We start from the raw sequence: 19728 nt of genomic DNA, 5'->3' as shown, positions 1-19728 counted from the left end.
ATTAAAATAATTCAATTAGCTTAATTACCTGCAAAAAAAATGCAGGGTTCATTGTCACATAAATAGCTTTGAGACCTTTCGTATGTTATTATTTATTAAGGAATAAGCCTTAGTAATTCACATAAACACATGTTTACATTGTGACCAGGATACTATGATTTTTAATCTTGTGATCTTGAACTTTGACATGTAGAAAATCTGGCATGTCTATACATATACCAATAGTAAAAATGGGAGTTAATTTGAAGTGGTGAGGGTTAGGATCTTGCATATGATAAACTTGTATACCATCTAATATACACATCCATGAAGTGATGAAAATGTAGCTGTCAACCGGGTTCGATCGCCGGTGGCCAGATAGCTCAGTTGGTAGAGCACCTGACTAGAGATTCAGGGGGCCCGGGTTCGAATCCCGGTCTGGTCAATTACATTTTTTCCCTTCCTGTTACAACTATTTAGCTATGAACTGTATGGTTCTTGGTCAATAAACAATACCTTGATTATACAAATTCCCTTTAACAAGGTACATCAAGTTTAATAAAGTTGATGTTATAATTAGATTATCATTTGGAAAATAATTTCAATGGGATATATTGATTATTTCTGTTTAAGATTTTAACAAAACAAACCATGTTCACCATGATATACCAAGTAGCTTTTATTTAATCAACCTGTAATAATTTTGTCCTTTAATTTTAGGAAAGTGATGATACACTATCTAGCCAAGAGACGGCTCATGATTTTAACACTGCAGACAGTCAAGGGACAGAAGCATCAGTTGTAAAGTACGAGAGACTGGACAAACTAAATGAATTTCTGGACACTTGTGGAGTAAGTCCTGTGAAATGCCTAAATCAAAGTTTGAAAATATCTAGTGACAGGACTCAAAGAAGGTATATTTCCAAAGCACGTGAATGTTGCATGGCTCTCCTTGATACAGTGTGCCCAGATGATGCAGAGTTCATTAAAAAAGCCCTGTTTGTGGATGATAAAAGTGTCAGCATTGCAACTGCATCCTCCTTATTGAAATCTGTTTCTGAAGCATATATGAGAGCAGATACATCATCTCTGAGATGTCAGCTGTTGTCCATATTGACAAATGATTACAGTTTTGTAGAGGTCAATACTGTTATACCTGCTCTTACAAAGTACAAGTACTATGCAGCTAAGAAACATAAGGAAAATATTGGCATAGGTTTCCCATTACCATCCGTGAAAGCCCTTCGCTGTAAAATAGATGATGGAAAGCTAGAGCACTTTCTGGACTTCATTACATCCAACCACATTATCAAAGATTTGCCCTTTGGAGAGAAAACATTGCAACTTTCTAGCAGCGAACTCGTTCAGACACCTAATGTGATACGCAGTCTTGCACCAGCCACAATCATCAGACAGTACAGCCAGCTATGTGAGGATGAAGGCTTCCAGTCTTTGGGTATGAAATCATTTGTATTATACATATACCCACACTAAGATTTAAGGTAGCTCACTACACTAAATATTATACTCTGTATGACACCACCTCACAAGAAGGCGAAAAATGTTTTGTGAAATTATTTGTATCAATTGATTTGTTTGTCTATCATCGTAGCTCAGTGGTTAAAGCATTGGGCTGGTGAACCGCAGATCTCAAGCTCAAATCCCTCAGAGTGTTTTGTTCATATGTGTGGAATTTTTTTGGGGGGAAATCATGTTTTTATCCAAATTTGCATATTTTTTGCCTTTCTGGCATATATACTTATTGTATATCATCATATCTTTTATAATTGAATCAATTCGTACTGATTTGAGAAACTATTTCCGGGTGTAGTGAGCCACCTTAAGCAGGAGATATGTTAGTTTCAATATAATCTTTTATGTATTTACGAAATGTTAAAATGTCTTGAGTTCATACATTGCTAAATTGTTTATAAAGAATGTTTGATGTTTTCGAATTTATTGACGTGTAAATTCTCATTCAGTTTTACATAATGTATTTTTGTTCCATCAAAACAATTGCAATAAATTATATTGGTAATGTTTTCCTTGGAATTTTACGCATAACTGAAAAGTTGATTTTGAATCTTAGCAGATATATACCTTTCTCTGTATATGAAATGACCTTTGAAATATGTATAGAACTTGAATTTATGCTGAATGGATTTTATAACAGGTACAAGTACCATGTACAGGATACTGGCTGACTGCAGTGCATCAGTAAGACACTCTATTGAAGGTCTGGATTACTACATAGCAGAGGGAGGGCAGGCATTTAGGGATCTGGAAGAAATAGTTCAAGAGCTAGACCTCACCCTTCATGAGAAGAATTATACTCTTGAGAGATTAGTAGCTGCAAAACACTACCTGAAAACAGATTATAAGGTTGGTGTCTATTGCTGACTTTCCCATAGAGTGCATATTACTATTATTGATAATCATTAAATCCTCCCCCTCCATACACGCATAGGCACTTACACATATAGATGCACACACACACACACACACACACACACACAAAATGCATATCTGTCATCAATGCTTGTTTAAATCTCTTGCTTGATTAAGTTCATACCTGGTGAAAAGTGATCCTGTGTCAAGATTTATATATATTACAGGAGTAGAAATTTTGTTTTAACAATAATTGTTCATTTATTTCATACCCGGGTACTTGTTATAAATGATTTTGGGGGATTGGACCATAAGTAATATGATAAACCCTACTGATTTAATTTGCAGTTGCATGTAAGAAGTTCATCATCCACTGCAGACCACTGCTGTTTATTTGCACTGAGTGAGCAGAGTGGAGCATTCTCAAAGGAGTGTGCTGATCATGATCATACTGACATTTGCGGACACTGTAGTTTCTTGAATGAGACTTTATCTCACATATCCCAGGAGACAGCAGAGAAACATTGGGATAACCCTGAAGCGTTTTGTTTCAAAGTAAGTTAAAAACATGAAAAAGTATGTTAAAATGTAATTATTTCTCTTTAATGAAGTTGGAGGATGTTAATGAAGAATGTTTTTGCCACTTTCTGAATATGGTCAGGGCATATAGTAGAGGAGCGGATTTAAATAATGCAAAATTGCTATTTATCAGTGGGTGAAGGGGATTTAATTTTTTTTCAAATGAAGGACTATATGTCTCCTGTTGAAAGGGAGATAATTACAAAAATAGGGTGGAACCATTTAAAAATTTTCTATTCATGAACCACTTGGCCAGAAAAGTTCAAATTTACATGGTAGCATCTTGACATAGTGCAGATTCAAGTTTATTAAATTCATATCCCCTGGGGGTAGAGTGGGGCCACAATAGGGAATCAAATATATAGGAAGAAATCTTTATAATTTTTTTTCTCAAAACCACTAGTCCTGACAAGTTGAAATTTACATGGCAGCTTTCTGACATAGTGCATATTCATGTATGTAAAAATCATGACCCCCGGGGCAGGTTGGGACCATAATAGGGGATCAAAGTTTTAAATTTGAATGTATATGGAATTGTTTTTTAAAATATGGGCCAAGGCGATTCGGGTGAGTGATGTCACCCATGGGCCTCTTGCTTTCATATTGCATTACAAATGTCACATTGGGCAGGGCATTCATGTCCTATGGACATATTTCTAGTTACTCTGCACTTATTTTGGATTTAAATGAATTTTGATGGAAAGTTTTTGCATTCTCTTATTTAGGTGGATAAAGCTGTTTCGGATATTTATGAATGGAAGCGTCATATTTTACTTTCAAAAAACCAAGAGAGGGCCAGACAGGATATCCTCAATTCCATCACAAAGGGAGAAGTATTCATTATTGCGGACTGGGCCATGAAATTCCTGCCAAGAAAGTACAGAGAAGGACAGACTGATTGGTTTGCAAAACGTGGAATAAATTGGCACATTGCATTCACTGTGTACAATGAGGGAGGGAGCTTAAAACATCTGACTCATGTACATATCTTCAATACCCCAGTACCCCAAGATGCTTCCACAACAGCAGCATTGCTAATTGATGTCAGCCGAAATGTTTGTTTACAACTACCTAATGTTAGAAAAGTAAGCATGTGGTCTGACAATGCTGGATGGTACAAAAGCACGTTGACGATGGCACTACTGCATCAGGAGCTTGGGGACAAAATCAAAGTATATCACTTCTGCGAAGCTCAAGATGGGAAAGGTCCATGCGACAAAAAAGCTTCACACATTAAATCAGCAATAAAACGTTATGTGAATGAAGGCAACAATGTCACAAATGCTCATCAAATGAAGCAGGTATATATTTTCCAAAAATACTTTCATAAAAAGACCAAAATGACAATATATCGCTTTTCTGACAATGTGATTCAAATGAGGTTGTTGTACCCAGCTATTTCAACATTGCATAATTTCGAATTCACCGATACATGACTTACTGTATGGAGAGGATATGCAACTGGTCCAGGTTAAGTGTGGCAACTACACCCACACCCACCCACACACACATCCTTCCTTACAATTTATACAGTTATACATTTATACAATTAAATTTAATTAGGTTTAGAAATCATAAGCAAAATCATGTGTATACCCACAGCAGAATGCACAGCTTTTACATTCTTGCCTTCACATTATTATGCTCATGTAATAGGAGATGTGGGGGCATATAATTTTTAAGTTTCGAATACTTCTTTTTAGTGCATTAAGATTTTTTTCCAGGTTAGAGCATTGTAATTAGATTGAAGTTTTGCATTAAGATATTTTACTTGTTTATTGTATGGTAAAATACATACTTCTTTTTACCTTGTTTAGGAAAATTCATTCCATGGAACAATATAGGTTCAAACAGGATTGCTACAGTGCAGTTTATTATACAGGATGACTGGACAGATGTGGCATTCACACCATTGAATTCTGAAGTGGTTTCTAATGGTACTAGTTTTCATGTTTCATAAGTTCATATTTGATAATGATATCTTTATTTTCCTAAATACCCCCAAAAGGTTGTATGTGGTATGGTCTGAATTCACTCTGTCTGTCAGTGATTATCCCAGAGGGGGGGGGGGGGGTGAGGGGGGGGGGGGGCGCACCAGGGTCACTGGTAAAAATGGTTTTAGGATAATACACTGCATCTTCAACAAATGTTCATGTAAATCAATGATATTCACACATGGGTGTGTTGTGACCCAAAGAATTGCTGCTTTCAAAGTCAAGAGTGACAAGCAAATCACTGTAACCAGGATCCATTGCTGGTTTGTTTGTATGTACCTAAAAAAAGATTTGAGTCTTTGTTTACATAACACATATTTAAGGCTAAAATATTACTTTTATTCTTGCATTCAGAAGGTCAAAATTTTGGCTGTCTACATTAAATGAGTTATATTTCTAATGTTTAACATCAAAAATGAAAAAAAAATTCAAAAATTGTGAACCATGCAGTCCTTTTAAACTATTTCTATGAGTTATTTTAGCTGACCTGAGCTGAAGGTTCAGGTGAAATTTTCTGCTCAAAACTTTCTTTTGTCTGTCGTTGGTATAGTTGTTGTCGTAAACTTTTCAGATGTTTATCTTCTCCTCCAGAACCGCTTGGCCAATATAAAGGGATAATCTTTAAATACAGGTCAAGGTGACTCAGGTGAGCAATGTGGCCCATGGGCCTCTTGTTTAAAAATCATGATGACCGTGAATATGTCTTTCCTACGTGTACATCTTAAAGTCGAGACTACTGTAATAAAATTGTTCAGGAGATGAAGATGAAGGAGAAGAAAATAGTGATACAGATGAGCCAATCCCAAAGAAAAGAAAAGTACCACAGAGAGTATTCCAGTGCCCAGAAGAAGGATGTACCCGCCTCTTCAGATTTTCTTCCTCACTTGATCAACACTTGCTATTAGGAAACTGTGATTTAAGGGAAGAGAAACTCGGCCTTAAAGACAAATCTATGGTCATGTATGCCAAAAAACTTGATACAGGAAGTCTCGGGAAGTCTTATACCAAACAGCTTGAAAGTAGCAAAGTTGGAGTTCCTCCTTTAAAGTGTGGCTGGGCATTAAAAGTAAAGAAGCCAAAAATACCCTTCACTGACGACCAGAAGGCATTTATGCAGGAAAAGTTTCTGATAGGAAAAACATCTGGAAGGAAAGAAGATCCTTTAAAAGTTGCAGAGGAAATGAGGTATTCCGTGAGAAACGGGACGAAAAGATTTTCAAAAGAACAATACCTCACATCACAGCAAATTGCAAGCTACTTCTCAAGAATGGTGCAGAAAGACAAAAAAATGGACCAAGATGACCTTATAGCTGCTAATGCAAACAGCACATCATTTGTCTTGAAACAAGATGTGTTGAAAGAAATTGCAATTTAAAAGAATGAATGTGAAGTAAAACATACTACCGTATCCACTCACCTATAACGCAGCTGTATATTTTGTTCGTTCGTTTTTTTTTAAAATTTATTTACCAACATTCACTGCAGTGCAAAAATGTAAATCCATGCACATATATGTTAGTATAATTTATTATAGTAGATTACGTATTTCCTCTTGCACTAACTTTCTTGTTAAAATTGAGTTCTTTCCACTCTTGTTGATAAAGCAGCATTCAGGTTTTTTTAAACGTATCAACTATGCACATATATAATGAACATCTTTTTTAAATAACTCCCTGAATTTTGGTTTCAATTGTACATATATTAATCTGGCTTATTTGGATTCACATTCTCTCCAACATGATTTTGAATTGAAATCAACTTCATCATTGATTACAAAAAAAATTCCACTTTCATGTTTGGATTCCTATATATGGGTAATTATGCGATAAACTCTGTAGTACAAGTGATACAGATGGATATTTATGTACATCTAAATGATTTCTAGAAAGATGATGAAAGGGGTGCAGTGTTTCATAGACCTTCATTATTATGTTGATGTATTTTGACATGTGTATATATATATATATGTAGTTATGTGTATTTTTTTGTCCAGTTGTTTGTTTGTTCCTTTCTTTCTTGTTTGACATACATGTATGTATCAAACCATTGACTTGTTTCATTTTAGCTGTATTCTAAAAATGTTCATACACTATAGTAGTAAGTTATTTATTAGATATTAGTTGTTGTGAATGATGATATGCTTGAAAGTTTCCATTCATTTCTAATGGAATTGATCAGCGTCTGTTGTGATAACAATTGAACACTAAAACTACTATTACAATTGTTTTCAAATTCTCAAGTACATGTACCACCAAAACTTGACCAATTTCCAAAAATATCCTAAGGCTTCTCTACAACATCTCATCTGTAAGAAAAAAATCATTGCATATCCATGTAGAGCAGGAAGGCCTTTACCAAAATTGTAAATTTCATGATTTTTGGGAGAGGGGTTTTAACTCCAGGTGGGGCAAAACTGGGTATATAGTGTTTATGTGTAAAGCATTTCAATAACATCATCTTTGGTGTTATTGATACTAAATTCTGATTGAATAGATCTATATTTAAAAGGAGCAGGTATGCTTTACCAAAATTGTAAATTTGATGATCAAAGGACACGGTTTTGGTTCTGGGTGGGACCAAAATCATTATAGTTACCATTGTGTTTAACAACATCATATAATTTTTTTATTTCAACATGATGAAAAGTTTTGGGACATTGTTTACCATCCATATTTATTATTTCCTTATAGAAAATCTATTGATTAGTTGTGTGAAAAAGAATAACAAGTTCTTCCTGCTCATTAACATTACAGACAGAATTCATGAAGTCAGCTTAGCACTTTTCGGTACTTTCAGTACTTTGATTTTTAAATAATAACTGTTCAAAAAATATTCATTTACCCATAAAAGTTTTCAGACAATAACATATAGCATGATATCTTCTTTCTTTTATTATAACACAACATTTCAATATCAGTGTGGAAAGATGATAAATTTGAGCATCAAAAAGGCCATTTCAACCACTTTTTTTAATTTTGGCACAGTGCCAAATTACCTAAACTTTAAGAAATGATATACTGATTTTACTTTACCTTTTTGTAAAAAGTTTTTATGTTAATCGGAAGACATTGTGTTGTATTTATTATATCTTATGACATTTTGTGATTCCACACGGCATAAATATTAATGAGACCTATTAAAAAAGTGCAAAAATAAGAATTCTGGGCTTTATTTTGAAGGATAAATTAGGGAAAAGTGAAGTGCATGGTTTCCATAGCAACCATTCACTTCCTGAAACTGAGCTTGTTGTCAAAAAGGAAGTTGGTGGTGAGTGACAACAGACAACAATTGCCATTGAATTTGGTGAGACATCATGGCCAGGTGATGCTTGTACTGTTTGATTATTATGGAGAACTGGTATTAATAATCTGTCTTTGGGATCCTGCAGAGCTGAAAGACCCAACTTTAAGTTAACGCCCCCAAATTTTACCTGTGTTGTGATCAATGATAAGCCGCCGGTCAATCAAACTTTTAACAATAGAGCTTAGGTTGATTGACGTTTGCAGAGACCGTGGTCTACAGCTACCTGAGAAAGATGTTTTGATAACAATCATGGCTAATGATGACCGGCAGTCTTCAGACTTCGAGGAAAGCCCCAGTATACCTGAGTTTTGATAGCATTGACTCGCACCTAGAATATTTTAATTTCTAACGTCCCCTATAAAATGCAATTTATCATCGTGTTTTCTCTCTCCATCTTTATACATGTATTATAGATTAAACAATCAGAAAAGTTATTGGAATATTTTCTATTAATGATTTATTGTGGCTTTATATTTATAAAAACATGAACAATTCTTTATTGGCGCAGCACATCAACATGTATAATGGTTATATTGCCCATGTGTAAAACTGTTACAGTAGTTAAAAAAAAATGCTTCTGTTTGAGATACCACATGGATTATAAATCACGGCTTTATATTGAGAGAGAGAGAGAGAGAGAGAGAGAGAGAGAGAGAGAGAGAGAGAGAGTTACTGAGATATGTCTATTTATAATTTATCACGGCTTTATATATATATATATATATATATATTATTAAAAGAAATAGAATAAACAGTACACAAAGTTAAAAATTTAACGCAAGCGCTTTCATTTTATAATCCTCAGGCGTTACATTTTAAAATAGTTTTTTCAAAGCAAATATATAAATATATATATATATATATGTATATGTATATATATATATATATATATATATATATATATATATAAAGAGAGAGAGAGAGATTTCTATTTATAATTCATCACGGTTTTATATTTATAAAGAGAGAGAGAGAGAGAGAGAGAGAGAGAGAGAGAGAGAGAGTTGAACTATTTATAATTTATCACCGTTTTATGTCTATAAAGAGAGAGAGAGAGAGAGAGAGAGAGAGAGAGATGTGTAAAACTGTAGCAATAATATAGATGAAATAATATGGCATGGCAATAGTGTTGCATACGTATGACAATAATTACTCATTTAGTCAATGATTGAGAGCAAGGGAGAGAGAGAGAAAAAAAAAAGGGGGGGGGGTAGACTAGCTATGTGTCAGCTTCTGTTTGGGATACCATCGTTACACAAACACTATGTCCACAGAAACCCTACAGAGAGAGAGAGAGAGAGAGAGAGAGGAGGGGATGTAGACTTCGTGTCAGCTACTGTTTGGCATGCCATCGTAACACAAACACTACGTCCACAGAAACCCTAAAGGGAGAGAGAGAGAGGAGGGGGGACTTCGTGTCAGCTTCTGTTTGGGATACCACCATTACGCAAACACTACAGCTACAGAAACCCTACAGACGGCCCATATTGAAGGGTATCTTGACCATTCTTTATTTGGTTGTACATGTACACAGATCTACTTGGATTTATTCATTCTCTCGCAACATGGATATTTTACCTACTACACCCACGACACCGCGAACTCCCAGGACACCAGGAAGTGCCCGGAAACGCCGGGTAATATTATATTTCGGAAATTATTTATATACGATATATAACAATTTAATTAGAAGTTTTTAAAAGCAAAGGTTTAGAAATGGGCTAAACCTGTCAATTGCAATACATAAATATGACCAAGTTTGAAGGTTTACGGGAAATAGAAATGCAGTGTGCATGTAGGAAGAAATTTTAATTATTTTTTTTTTTTTGTGTGCACAAATCAAGACACTAAGCATAATTTGTAATAACCTGAGAATTTTCCTGTGTATATCATAAAAATACACAACAACCGATCTCTTGGCCAGGTAAATAACATTGACCATGGATAAGCTCCGCCCACATTCAGTCATCCGTGGAGCAACCGTATGGTGTTGTTTTTTTTGGGGGGGGGGGGTTTAATTTCAGGCATCGAGTGACTTGATGATGTTTCCCTCCATTCATTCATTTCATCAGAAGCAGTGGTGAGAAATTTACAATGACCTAGATACTCCAAATCACTTTACACGGAAGTGATCATACTACACGCACAGCTACAATGGGGTTACTATACTCATCAGATTACTACATCTAGTTCCGGTTGTTATTTCTTATTTTCATGAACGGACATAAGTAGGATCTATTATAGAGCAATATGCTTATACAGCCATTTTAAGTGTTGTATACTAAGGGATGTTAGATTTTTAGTGCTGTAACGCTGGTCATTATAATAAAACAACACTCATTATGTTTTTTGGCTGCTTGACCGCCTTATGTTGTACAATCTTCACAATTTGGACCAATATTTCTTTTGATTTTAAAGAGGTTCGCACCAGACATTTGGAGTAATGTCATTTTTTAGGAAGTGTGTTTTTGATTTGTACATTGAAGGAAAATTAGGAAATTAAAAAGAAAAACTGGAGTCGCAACGTTTGTTACTGAGATATAATGTTCAAAACATGACCTTTTTGCACTCAAATTTTTTTTCAATTAAACTTGATATTTCTGTCAGTGTCAACACAACATAAGTAACACAAATTAATAATTACATAAAATAGATACATAATCATGTCTTCTAACACTACAGATAAAAATAAATGAATTAATACTAGTAATGGAAGTAAATAATGAGTTTTTTGACTTGATATACAAAAAAATTCATGATATCAAAAGTTATAGTTTAAAAGGACATATTAGGAGTGATGTCAATTTCTAAAATTTTGCAGAAGTTTCAAGGTCAGGCCCCGGGATCACGAACGTTGGATTTTACTCAACGCAAATTTGAGTTGAGAAAAATTAACTCTACTCTCCTGAGTTTCGACTCAAATAAGTGTGCCACGAACGTTTGTTTTACTCAACTCAGCAGAGTAAAAACATTCCAAATAAAACTCAACTATATTATGGTACGCCTGTATCAACAAAAATGTCAGATTTAGACATCCTATACAACATCATTGATTTGCCGTCAACTCCAGAGGCAACATTATTGTACACCCCGATCGAAATGTCTCAGCCGGTAATGTGTGAAACACTGGAACCTGTAATGGCCACACCAGTGAAAAGGAAGCCAGCGTGGACTAGTCTGGAGCAAACCATTCTCATAGAAACAGTTAACAAACTGGAAGGAAAATTGTTCGGCAAGTTTAAGGGACCGGGGAGAGGAAAAAAGGAGAGAGAGGTAGCATGGGAAACTGTGGCTAGAGCGGTTAATGAGTGAGTGGTCAATTTTATTTACATGATAAAGAACTTGAAGCTTTCAACTCTAACTGATACCTAGATATTTCGTTACAAATGACCCCCCCCCCCCCCCCCCGCATTTAAATCAACTTTCAATATAAATAAAATGCAAACATTACTTTCCATTTAAATAAAAAATTCACAACTTTATAAACGTAGTGTAAAGGTATGTTTAAAACAATAATGGTATAAAGAAGAAAAGTTACCTAACATTTTATTTGCAGAGTGGGTGTTTACTTACGAACTGGAAAGGAAGCGGCGAAGCAATATGCCAATTTAAAGAACAGAGGTACATATATAATTGTAGATTTTCTACTGCATGTTTGAAATTAAAACACTTTAAAAATTGATATGCACTTGAATTAAAATGCACTATATAATTACCACGGGGTTTCTTTTTCGTTGAACATGTGCATACCGGGCCAGAGTTGGCGAAAGAGCGTAAAAAACCCAAAAATGTCCTGTAGATTAAAAATGATTTTGTGTTTAATAGTTCTCTATTTTTTTATCACACAGGATTAGATTTTCTTATCAATTTTGTCGTAGTTTCATTTTCATCCTTTTAGCTCATAGATGGATATATCCCCAACCCACAGTTTACAAAAAATATTTGTGGAACAAATGTAACCATTTTTTAGATCAATTACTCGTTTTACTATGCGTAGGTTACATGCACCTTAAAATTTGCCATTTTAGCAACTTTGATTAATCTTCAAAATAGACAACAAGGTCGGAAAATTCAAAATTGAAAGTAGGTACCCCCCCCCCCCCCCTTCCTCGGAAAATTCAATACAGTACAATGTACTAATAGACAAGTATTATATGTGGTGTAGTTGTTTAATCACTGGACATTGCATTAAATACGCAACATCAATCTGGCCAACATTTACGTGATCTATTACATCTAATTTTCACAAAATTGACGAAAATCGGAGCTATTGCCACGGAAGTGAATAGTTATATTTATTCTAAAAATGTTTTGTTGTATCTAGTAGTCTGGAATCTTTCACCAACTCTGATACTCACAAATCGAAATTCTCCACAAATAGATCTAATAGACAAATAGAAACTTGGAAGTCCTACGATAGAAAGTTACAACTCCTCGACCACGAAATCAAGTACCTACTATCATGTATATTCTTTGAAAACTAGGAAAAGCTTACTAAAAAGAATTATAATACAATATATGCTTATTTTAAAGCCAAGGAGAAAGTTTCCAACATGAAAAGACCACAAACGGGGGGCGGACCGAAGCCCGCTTCGCCTACCCCTATTGAGGAGGCCATCATCGAGACAATGGAAGGAAGGCCATCACTAGAGGGATTGAGTGAAGGGTTTGATTCGGGTGGTAAGAATTATATGTTTAATACTACTATTACTATCAGTGGCAAATTAAGGGGGGGGGGGTCACAACCATTTTTGCGCCAAATTTAGAAAGCATTACTGGCATATATAGATGAAAACTCCATATTTGGCAACTAAAAAATGGCTTAGTACTTTGGCTAATACATGTACTTGACTTTCTCATGTGCCGGACATAATGTGTCCCACAACTTTTCCGGAAATTCTGGATTCGCCTTTGCCCAAGATTTTTTTTGGTCGAAATATAATACTGAAGCAATGAAATATATTGGCATTTTATTTTAGATCTTGAAGTGGAATGTGGTAAGACAACCGGTGGCGCTTCGCAGCAGGCATTCAGTGACCCACAACAGTCCTACATGTACTACACATCATCAAAAGTGTCCAGCGCTCCACCTAGGAAGGAGAAGAGTCTCATTCAAATGCAGAAAGAGATTTTGAGGGTTGAGAAGCGAAAGCTGGAGATGGAGTTGGAGGTATTGTTGGAGAAGAAGGAAAAGATAAAAGAAGAGAGAGAAGTTCTGCGGCTGCAGAAAGGAAAACTCGTATCAGAATGCTAATAAATACATTTATTATATACTTTCAATTTCATCTCTTCTTTTTTCTTTAAAAGTTTGCGGGCATATATCACACGATATATGCCCGGAAACATTCCGGCCCGCAAACATTACGTCACAATCAAATTTCTACGCCGTTAATTTTCAATTTTTTTGTATTTTTCATCTTTTACTCAGTTAAACCGATAAAGTTATTGTTAAAAATAAAATTATTGTTAGTTTCTAAATGAAATTGAAAGTATATAATAAAAAGGTTATAGACTTTATATGGGAAATATGACGACCTCGTTTTTTGTCGCGAACGGACCTCGCAAGCTCGGTCCGTCTACGCGCCAAAAAACTCGGTCGTCATATTTTCCCATACAAAGTCTATAACCTATAAAAATCAAACTATATTTTGATTATGAATTTCACATACAGGTTACTGTCCAAAGAAAGTATTGGCGATATGATCTCAAACAGTCTTCCCCTCTGTTCGACGTCCAGCATCAGGCAAGGCTACCTCATCCATCAAACGTCTGTTGACGGGAGGTGGGTCAACAATGTCGCGCTTGTCAATCCCCAGGTTATGAAGTATCACACATGCAATCACTGTTGCACAGACTCTGTCGGGCTGCACTCTCAAACCTTTTAAGAAAGGGATAATAAATTGGTTTTATTATTTATGAAATCGTATCAAATGCACTGGTACTACATGTATGTTACCAGATCTTTATAATTGTATAATTGCACTTTCCAACCTGAAGGCAAGGAAACCTTCTTTTTAGAATGCCGAACGCCTGTTCAATGGTAACCCTGGTTCGACAGAGGGATGTGTTGAACTTTTCCTCTGCCCTAGTTCTGGGGGTCAAATAAGGAACCATGAGGTATTTTTTCAGTCCGTAACCCGAGTCTCCAAGAATAAGACCTGTCCTGACACCTAATAAAAAGAGTATTAATTAATTCTGTGTTTATGAAATAACAAATATTTGCATAGAAGTCGATATGAAGGGACAATACAGTGGATGAAATTGTGAAAATTCCGAATTCGTTAAATATGCATCATAAATAAGGTGATAATAATTAAATGGACAAATTTATTTTTCCTTTCATTTTGGTATACGCAGAGATATGTATAGAATCACTGTGATACATGTATCTACTTGTATTATCAGTCTTACCAGTTTCAAATAGTCTGACTAAGGAGGACTCCCTGAAGACACGGGAGTCATGTACACTACCGGGCCATTTGGCAACACAATGGACGAAGCGGAAAGTTGCATCACATGTCATCTTCAATGATAAAAACAAATCATCAAGTTCGTTGTACTATTTTGGAGGAGGGCAAAATATGCAAAAATAAAACGGAAATATCCCGGTAGCCAGTATATTGACATACATGTACAAATGTACCTAAACATTGATTGCGTAATAGCCTTTCCGACAGACACATTCAGCTTCATTCTGTAAGGGACATCGCATTCTGATTAAAGCACCGTCAACACAGCAGACTACATTTGGAAAACCTTTAGAGAGAAAATTCAATAATGTATTTGATATTATGTAATGTACGTAAATGCATTTTCCAATACACCCCCCTTAAATGTCTTACAGAGGACGAGACATGCAGGTATATATAGCGAAGACCACATCTCATGACCGTGCGATCGGTGAAAATGTAAACAGACCCCCCCCCCACCCCCACCCCCCCCCCCACACACACAGAGAGAGAGAGAGAGAGAGAGAGAGAGAAAGAGCGAGAGAGAGAGAGAGCTATGTTGATTAATTGAGATGTCTAGATTTTGGAATGCATCTATAAATCAAATGTAAATTTAATGATTGAACTATTATGGATTAGTAAAACACTGAGTATAATCATGTTATTCGATCCGCAGACTTAACAATTTCGTTATCATGATTATATGCATAATTAAAGATAGATAATTATAGATAGTCGGCACACGGACTAAATAGTTAGGCTTACTAGGCCTAATACTTATATATTTTTACACATGTTTACTAATCATGTTATTTATTCCGTTTTAAAAAGTCACATTTACGGAATAAATGGTATCGTAAAGTCCGCGGATCGAATAACATGATTATGCCATATAGATACATTACATTCTTTCAATGTAACAAGAATGTAATAGTTATAGGTTATAGACTTTGTATGGGAAAATATGACGACCGAGTTTTTTGGCGCGTAGACGGATCGAGCTTGCGAGGTCCGTCCGCGACAAAAAACGAGGTCGTCATATTTCCCATACAAAGTCTATAACCTTTTTATTATATACTTCAATTTCATTTAGAAACTAACAATAATTTTATTTTTAACAATAACTTTATCGGTTTAACTGAGTAAAGATGAAAAAACACGAAAAATTGAAAATTAACGGCGTAGAAATTTGATTGTGACGTAATGTTTGGGCGGGCCGGAATGTTTCCGGGCATATATCGTGTGATATATGCCCGCAAACTTTTATAGAAAAAAGAAGAGATGAAATTGAAAGTATATAATAACAATTATTATTGCCCTATTGGGTCGCCTTACGTCACTCGTTGTATGACGAGTGCTTCCCTTGTGCTGCATGACGATACACCTAGCTTTTCGGAAGTGTCGATTTCATCAACTTTATTTATTTCATCAATAATCAAAGGTAAGGACATAGATGATATTGTAGATAGAAGAATGATACACTCTAGGCATTTTTTTTAAAAGTACGCATGTTGAAATAAGACATTTGCTTAGATAAATATTACGATGGGGGGGGGGGGGGGGGGGGGGTGAACGTTTACATATGTACAATCGGTTACAAGTTGAAAATGTTATTTTCAGGAAACATTAAGAAAACTTACCTGCCAGTTCATAGAATCGTGTTCGTATTGACGGTATCTCATCTGGGATGGGAACTTATAATATCGTGCCGACAAGGAACAAATAAGGGAGGTAACAGCTCTTACTGCCCGTCGACAGCCGATTTTGAGATTGAAAGTGAATCCCCTATAAGTTCATAAAGGAACCAGTCGCATAAAAGCGCATAAAAGCGCAAAGCCGCTAGAACTTGGAGAAGTGGTGGTAAGGGGCAACTTATCTGTGTTTGGTGGCGGAGATCCTCGGATATCAACCCACATATGAATAAAATGGTGGCGGATCTAAAGCGGTACCGTTGAAATATCTCGTCAGACGATAAAACTTCAAGAGGATTGGTCCTGTCTTTAATCATTTTTCTGGGAATTCTCATCAAGTTCATTAAAAACATTCGTCTGGCAGCCATTTTTGATTTGAGTTTACTTCTGAGACAGGTATTTAGGCAAACTCATGTTTTTTGAGAAAAACTCGAGCATTTTCTCAACTTGAGCAAGACTCAAGTTTTGTGGCACACTTTATTGAGTTCAACTCAGAGGTTTGAGAAAAATTCTCAGATTTGATTAAAATACAGCCCCTGAGTTTGACTCAAGACGTTCGTGATCCCGGGCCTGGTCTTACAATTTAAAATGCAACTTTAAAAAGTGGGGGTTGGAGATCATTTTTTTTTAATTATTGGCGAAAATATTGAATTTTTTATACAAAATTTGGAGTAAAGTAATTAAAACTTTTTTTAAGAATCAGCGTTCTGTTTGGAACATATATCAAAACAAGTTAATAAACTAAAACATTTGAACTAGTTGCAAGCTTCAACTACCTGTATCATAAATCATAAAACTGAAATACATGTATAGGAGTATAAAATAGACGATGTGTTTAATGAAACAGAAACTCTGATATCATGCACAATTAGAACTTTTTTGATTAATGAATACTTCTGCCACAAAATATAGTTCATGCCAAAGCCTTTCAAATTTAAATTGACTCAAAATTTTCAACTGGATAGGGTTCAGCAATAAATGTGTAATATGTTTTGCACCAACGGGATCAATATTGAACCAGTAAATACGTAGTTGTAGCATCCTGAGCAGTTGTACTGAAAAGCGCAGGAACTAACTTTCTTAATCAAATTAGTAAAAAGAAACATTGCACTTAAATGAAGGTCATATATCAGTCATAAAAATATGATTGTAGTTAGCTGACATAGATGTTTATTGAATTCGAATGTTTAAGTTTCACGATGTCATATTTAATAGAAAATGTTAAAGCATCCCTTCATTTCATTTTAGGGATTTCTTCATTCCTATTGACATTTCAGCAGTTATAGTTCAAGAAATATATAGCGGTGTAAAGCATCTGTGTTTTACAACTGATTGTTCATTGTTTTCATATTGCAAATATCAGTGGCGTTACCGAAGCACTTAACGATGGGGGAATGACTGCCTATTTCTACATGTCTGTGTGCGTTTTTTTGCATTTTAAACCACAATCGCGAAGGGTGGGTGTCTTTGAACTAAATATTTAAAAACAGAATGCAATATCATATCATATAATAGCCCATCCACTTGATTTACAATATTAAAACATAAATTCATTTCAAAATTAAGGATTATCTCCCTCATGCATATCTCTTATCCTTGGACGAATTTGGCTCCACCTTTTTTGGCACGCTGTTTTTGGCTATATTTAGCGCTAAAACTGCATAGTTATTTCGGATTTCAAACATTTCGGTTGAGCATAACTGAAGAGACATTATTTTGTCCGAAATGCGCATCAGGTGCATCAAAATTGGTACCGTATAAGTTTTACATATAGAACATCTCACAATTTACATTCCTCTTTCACTTATTTTCGATTTTTATTTTGTTGTTTTTATTGCATTCTTATTGTTCATAAGATTATTTCATGTTATCATAATATAAAACCACAAGTTGAATTTGTAAAATGTTTGTTCCTTAAAAGTGTCAATGCTATATACATAAATACTCTAGTGATTTATAGTTAGAGGAATATGGTCACAATCTTCTGATATTTCTTCTTCTCCTGCATACTTGTTATAATTTATATTCACTCATTCACGAAAAGATATGAAACGTCTAGGAAATGATGAAACTGCACAAAAACTATCACAGATAAAGGGGTACCTTAATTAATTTACAAAACGTTTTTTCAATCATATTGTGTTCATTTCAATCTGGATTTATTTTTTGCATTGCTATGTAACTATGTAAGAAGAAGTGATACGGGAAGTAAATTAAGGACTGTGTGTTCAGAATCACTAAATAGTGGTTTATTGTCTTTTCCAATGCGACAAGAAAGTTCAGGAGAATTATGCTCATGATGCAATTAACATGTTCTGCTTTTAAATCGATGACTAATATGTTTTCTACATCATTTATATCTAAGCGATGGAATTTAGATTTATATGCATCCCCCATTAAGAATTGCAGACATAAACCAATATATTTCATGTGATAATGTCCCTGACTGCCGCGTGTAATTTAAAATTTAATAACTGGAAGTCGTGTGTTAGTATAAGCGTTCAGATGGAAATAGTTTCTACCCATAGCTATGACTTACATCAAGATGTGAACTGTAGGGCTCACGGCGGAGTGATCGGTATAATTACACACGTATCATTTGTTATATTACAACAACTGTGAACATACTCTAGGGTGTGCGTACTTACATAATTTACAATGCTATTGATGCAAATCCTAAGTCCGCAATTAAAAATGTAGATGAAAAAGGACAGATATAAGGAAAGAGAAGACATCTTATTTCATTCAATCCCAAGTGATAAATACGTGGGTTAATAGAAAGCTATTGTGGTTGATATCACGTGATTTGATCCGTTATTATAAATATGGGACTTTATTTTCCTACAGTTTGAGTAAAACTTTTAAACGAATTTGATGTTACTAGAAAAATAATTCCACCTGTTACTAAAAGCGTAATGTTTCCTCGTATCTCTTTTTTCGCAGCTGTGTACACACTTTCTATCATGTAAACATACATGAATTAAATTAATGAGTGAATATTGGGCTAACCCTAATCCTAACCCAAGACGATCACATATAAGGGGGGGGGGTACCTTAATTAATTTACAAAACCTTTTTTTTTCAAACATCAGGTGTAATTTGAATTCCTGATTATTTCGCACCATTATGTAGCTATGTAAGAACAATATTTGAGAACAAGTGATACTTGTATCACTAATATACTTGAAGTAAATTAAGGACTATGTGCGTGTCAGGATTTTTTTATTATATAAATACTACATTTCATGTAAAATAATTGTTTAAATGCATAACCTCTGTGCACATTATGGAATCAACATTTATGCTTTTAAATTGACGACAATGTTTTTTACTTTTTACATCATT

The 19728-nt window shown here is 34.9% G+C and overlaps 3 protein-coding genes, 1 long non-coding RNA gene and 1 other non-coding gene across 5 annotated transcripts; 4 read left to right on the top strand and 1 right to left on the bottom strand.

The window, feature by feature from the left end:
- Window positions 1–351: 351 nt before the first annotated feature.
- Window positions 352–424, top strand: Trnas-aga (transfer RNA serine (anticodon AGA)). Its single transcript has one exon. It is a non-coding gene; the product is annotated as a tRNA-Ser (tRNA).
- A 583-nt stretch (window positions 425–1007) lies between these two features.
- On the top strand, window positions 1008–2301 carry LOC130054069 (uncharacterized; the record flags this gene model as incomplete). Its single annotated transcript, XM_056162392.1, has 2 exons — window positions 1008–1435; window positions 2153–2301. Coding segments are annotated over exons 1-2 (537 nt in total), but the record flags the coding sequence as incomplete, so codon positions are not given.
- An 8-nt stretch (window positions 2302–2309) lies between these two features.
- On the top strand, window positions 2310–3734 carry LOC130053897 (uncharacterized). Its single transcript, XR_008802126.1, has 3 exons — window positions 2310–2361; window positions 2716–2922; window positions 3672–3734. It is a non-coding gene; the product is annotated as an uncharacterized LOC130053897 (long non-coding RNA).
- A 303-nt stretch (window positions 3735–4037) lies between these two features.
- Window positions 4038–6315, top strand: LOC125654201 (uncharacterized). The gene is made up of 3 exons (XM_056162391.1): window positions 4038–4152; window positions 4764–4883; window positions 5696–6315. Exons 1-3 carry the CDS (start codon window positions 4038–4040, stop codon window positions 6313–6315), a joined length of 855 nt encoding a protein of 284 aa, XP_056018366.1.
- A 7633-nt stretch (window positions 6316–13948) lies between these two features.
- Window positions 13949–14766, bottom strand: LOC125653446 (putative nuclease HARBI1). Its single transcript, XM_056162390.1, has 3 exons — window positions 14655–14766; window positions 14227–14413; window positions 13949–14114 (listed from the first exon to the last, which is right to left on the bottom strand). Exons 1-3 carry the CDS (start codon window positions 14764–14766, stop codon window positions 13949–13951), a joined length of 465 nt encoding a protein of 154 aa, XP_056018365.1.
- Window positions 14767–19728: the final 4962 nt, after the last annotated feature.

The sequence above is a fragment of the Ostrea edulis genome, chromosome 4 (assembly GCF_947568905.1).
Source record: "Ostrea edulis chromosome 4, xbOstEdul1.1, whole genome shotgun sequence".
In the NCBI taxonomy this organism is placed as follows: Eukaryota; Metazoa; Mollusca; class Bivalvia; order Ostreida; family Ostreidae; genus Ostrea; species Ostrea edulis.
This window is presented reverse-complemented; position numbering and strand designations above follow the sequence as displayed.

Excerpts from the sequence above, each read along its gene's own strand:
- LOC125653446 (XM_056162390.1), bottom strand. The coding sequence starts at position 14,766 with ATGACATGTGATGCAACTTTCCGCTTCGTCCATTGTGTTGCCAAATGG. Across the intron at positions 14,414-14,654 it reads AGTCAGACTATTTGAAACTG|GTGTCAGGACAGGTCTTATT; the intron begins GTAAGACTGATA and ends TCTTTTTATTAG. Across the intron at positions 14,115-14,226 it reads CCTTGCCTTCAGGTTGGAAA|AGTGCAGCCCGACAGAGTCT; the intron begins GTGCAATTATAC and ends AAAAGGTTTGAG.
- LOC125654201 (XM_056162391.1), top strand. The coding sequence starts at position 4,038 with ATGTGGTCTGACAATGCTGGATGGTACAAAAGCACGTTGACGATGGCA. Across the intron at positions 4,153-4,763 it reads CGAAGCTCAAGATGGGAAAG|GAAAATTCATTCCATGGAAC; the intron begins GTCCATGCGACA and ends TACCTTGTTTAG. Across the intron at positions 4,884-5,695 it reads TTCTGAAGTGGTTTCTAATG|GAGATGAAGATGAAGGAGAA; the intron begins GTACTAGTTTTC and ends AAAATTGTTCAG.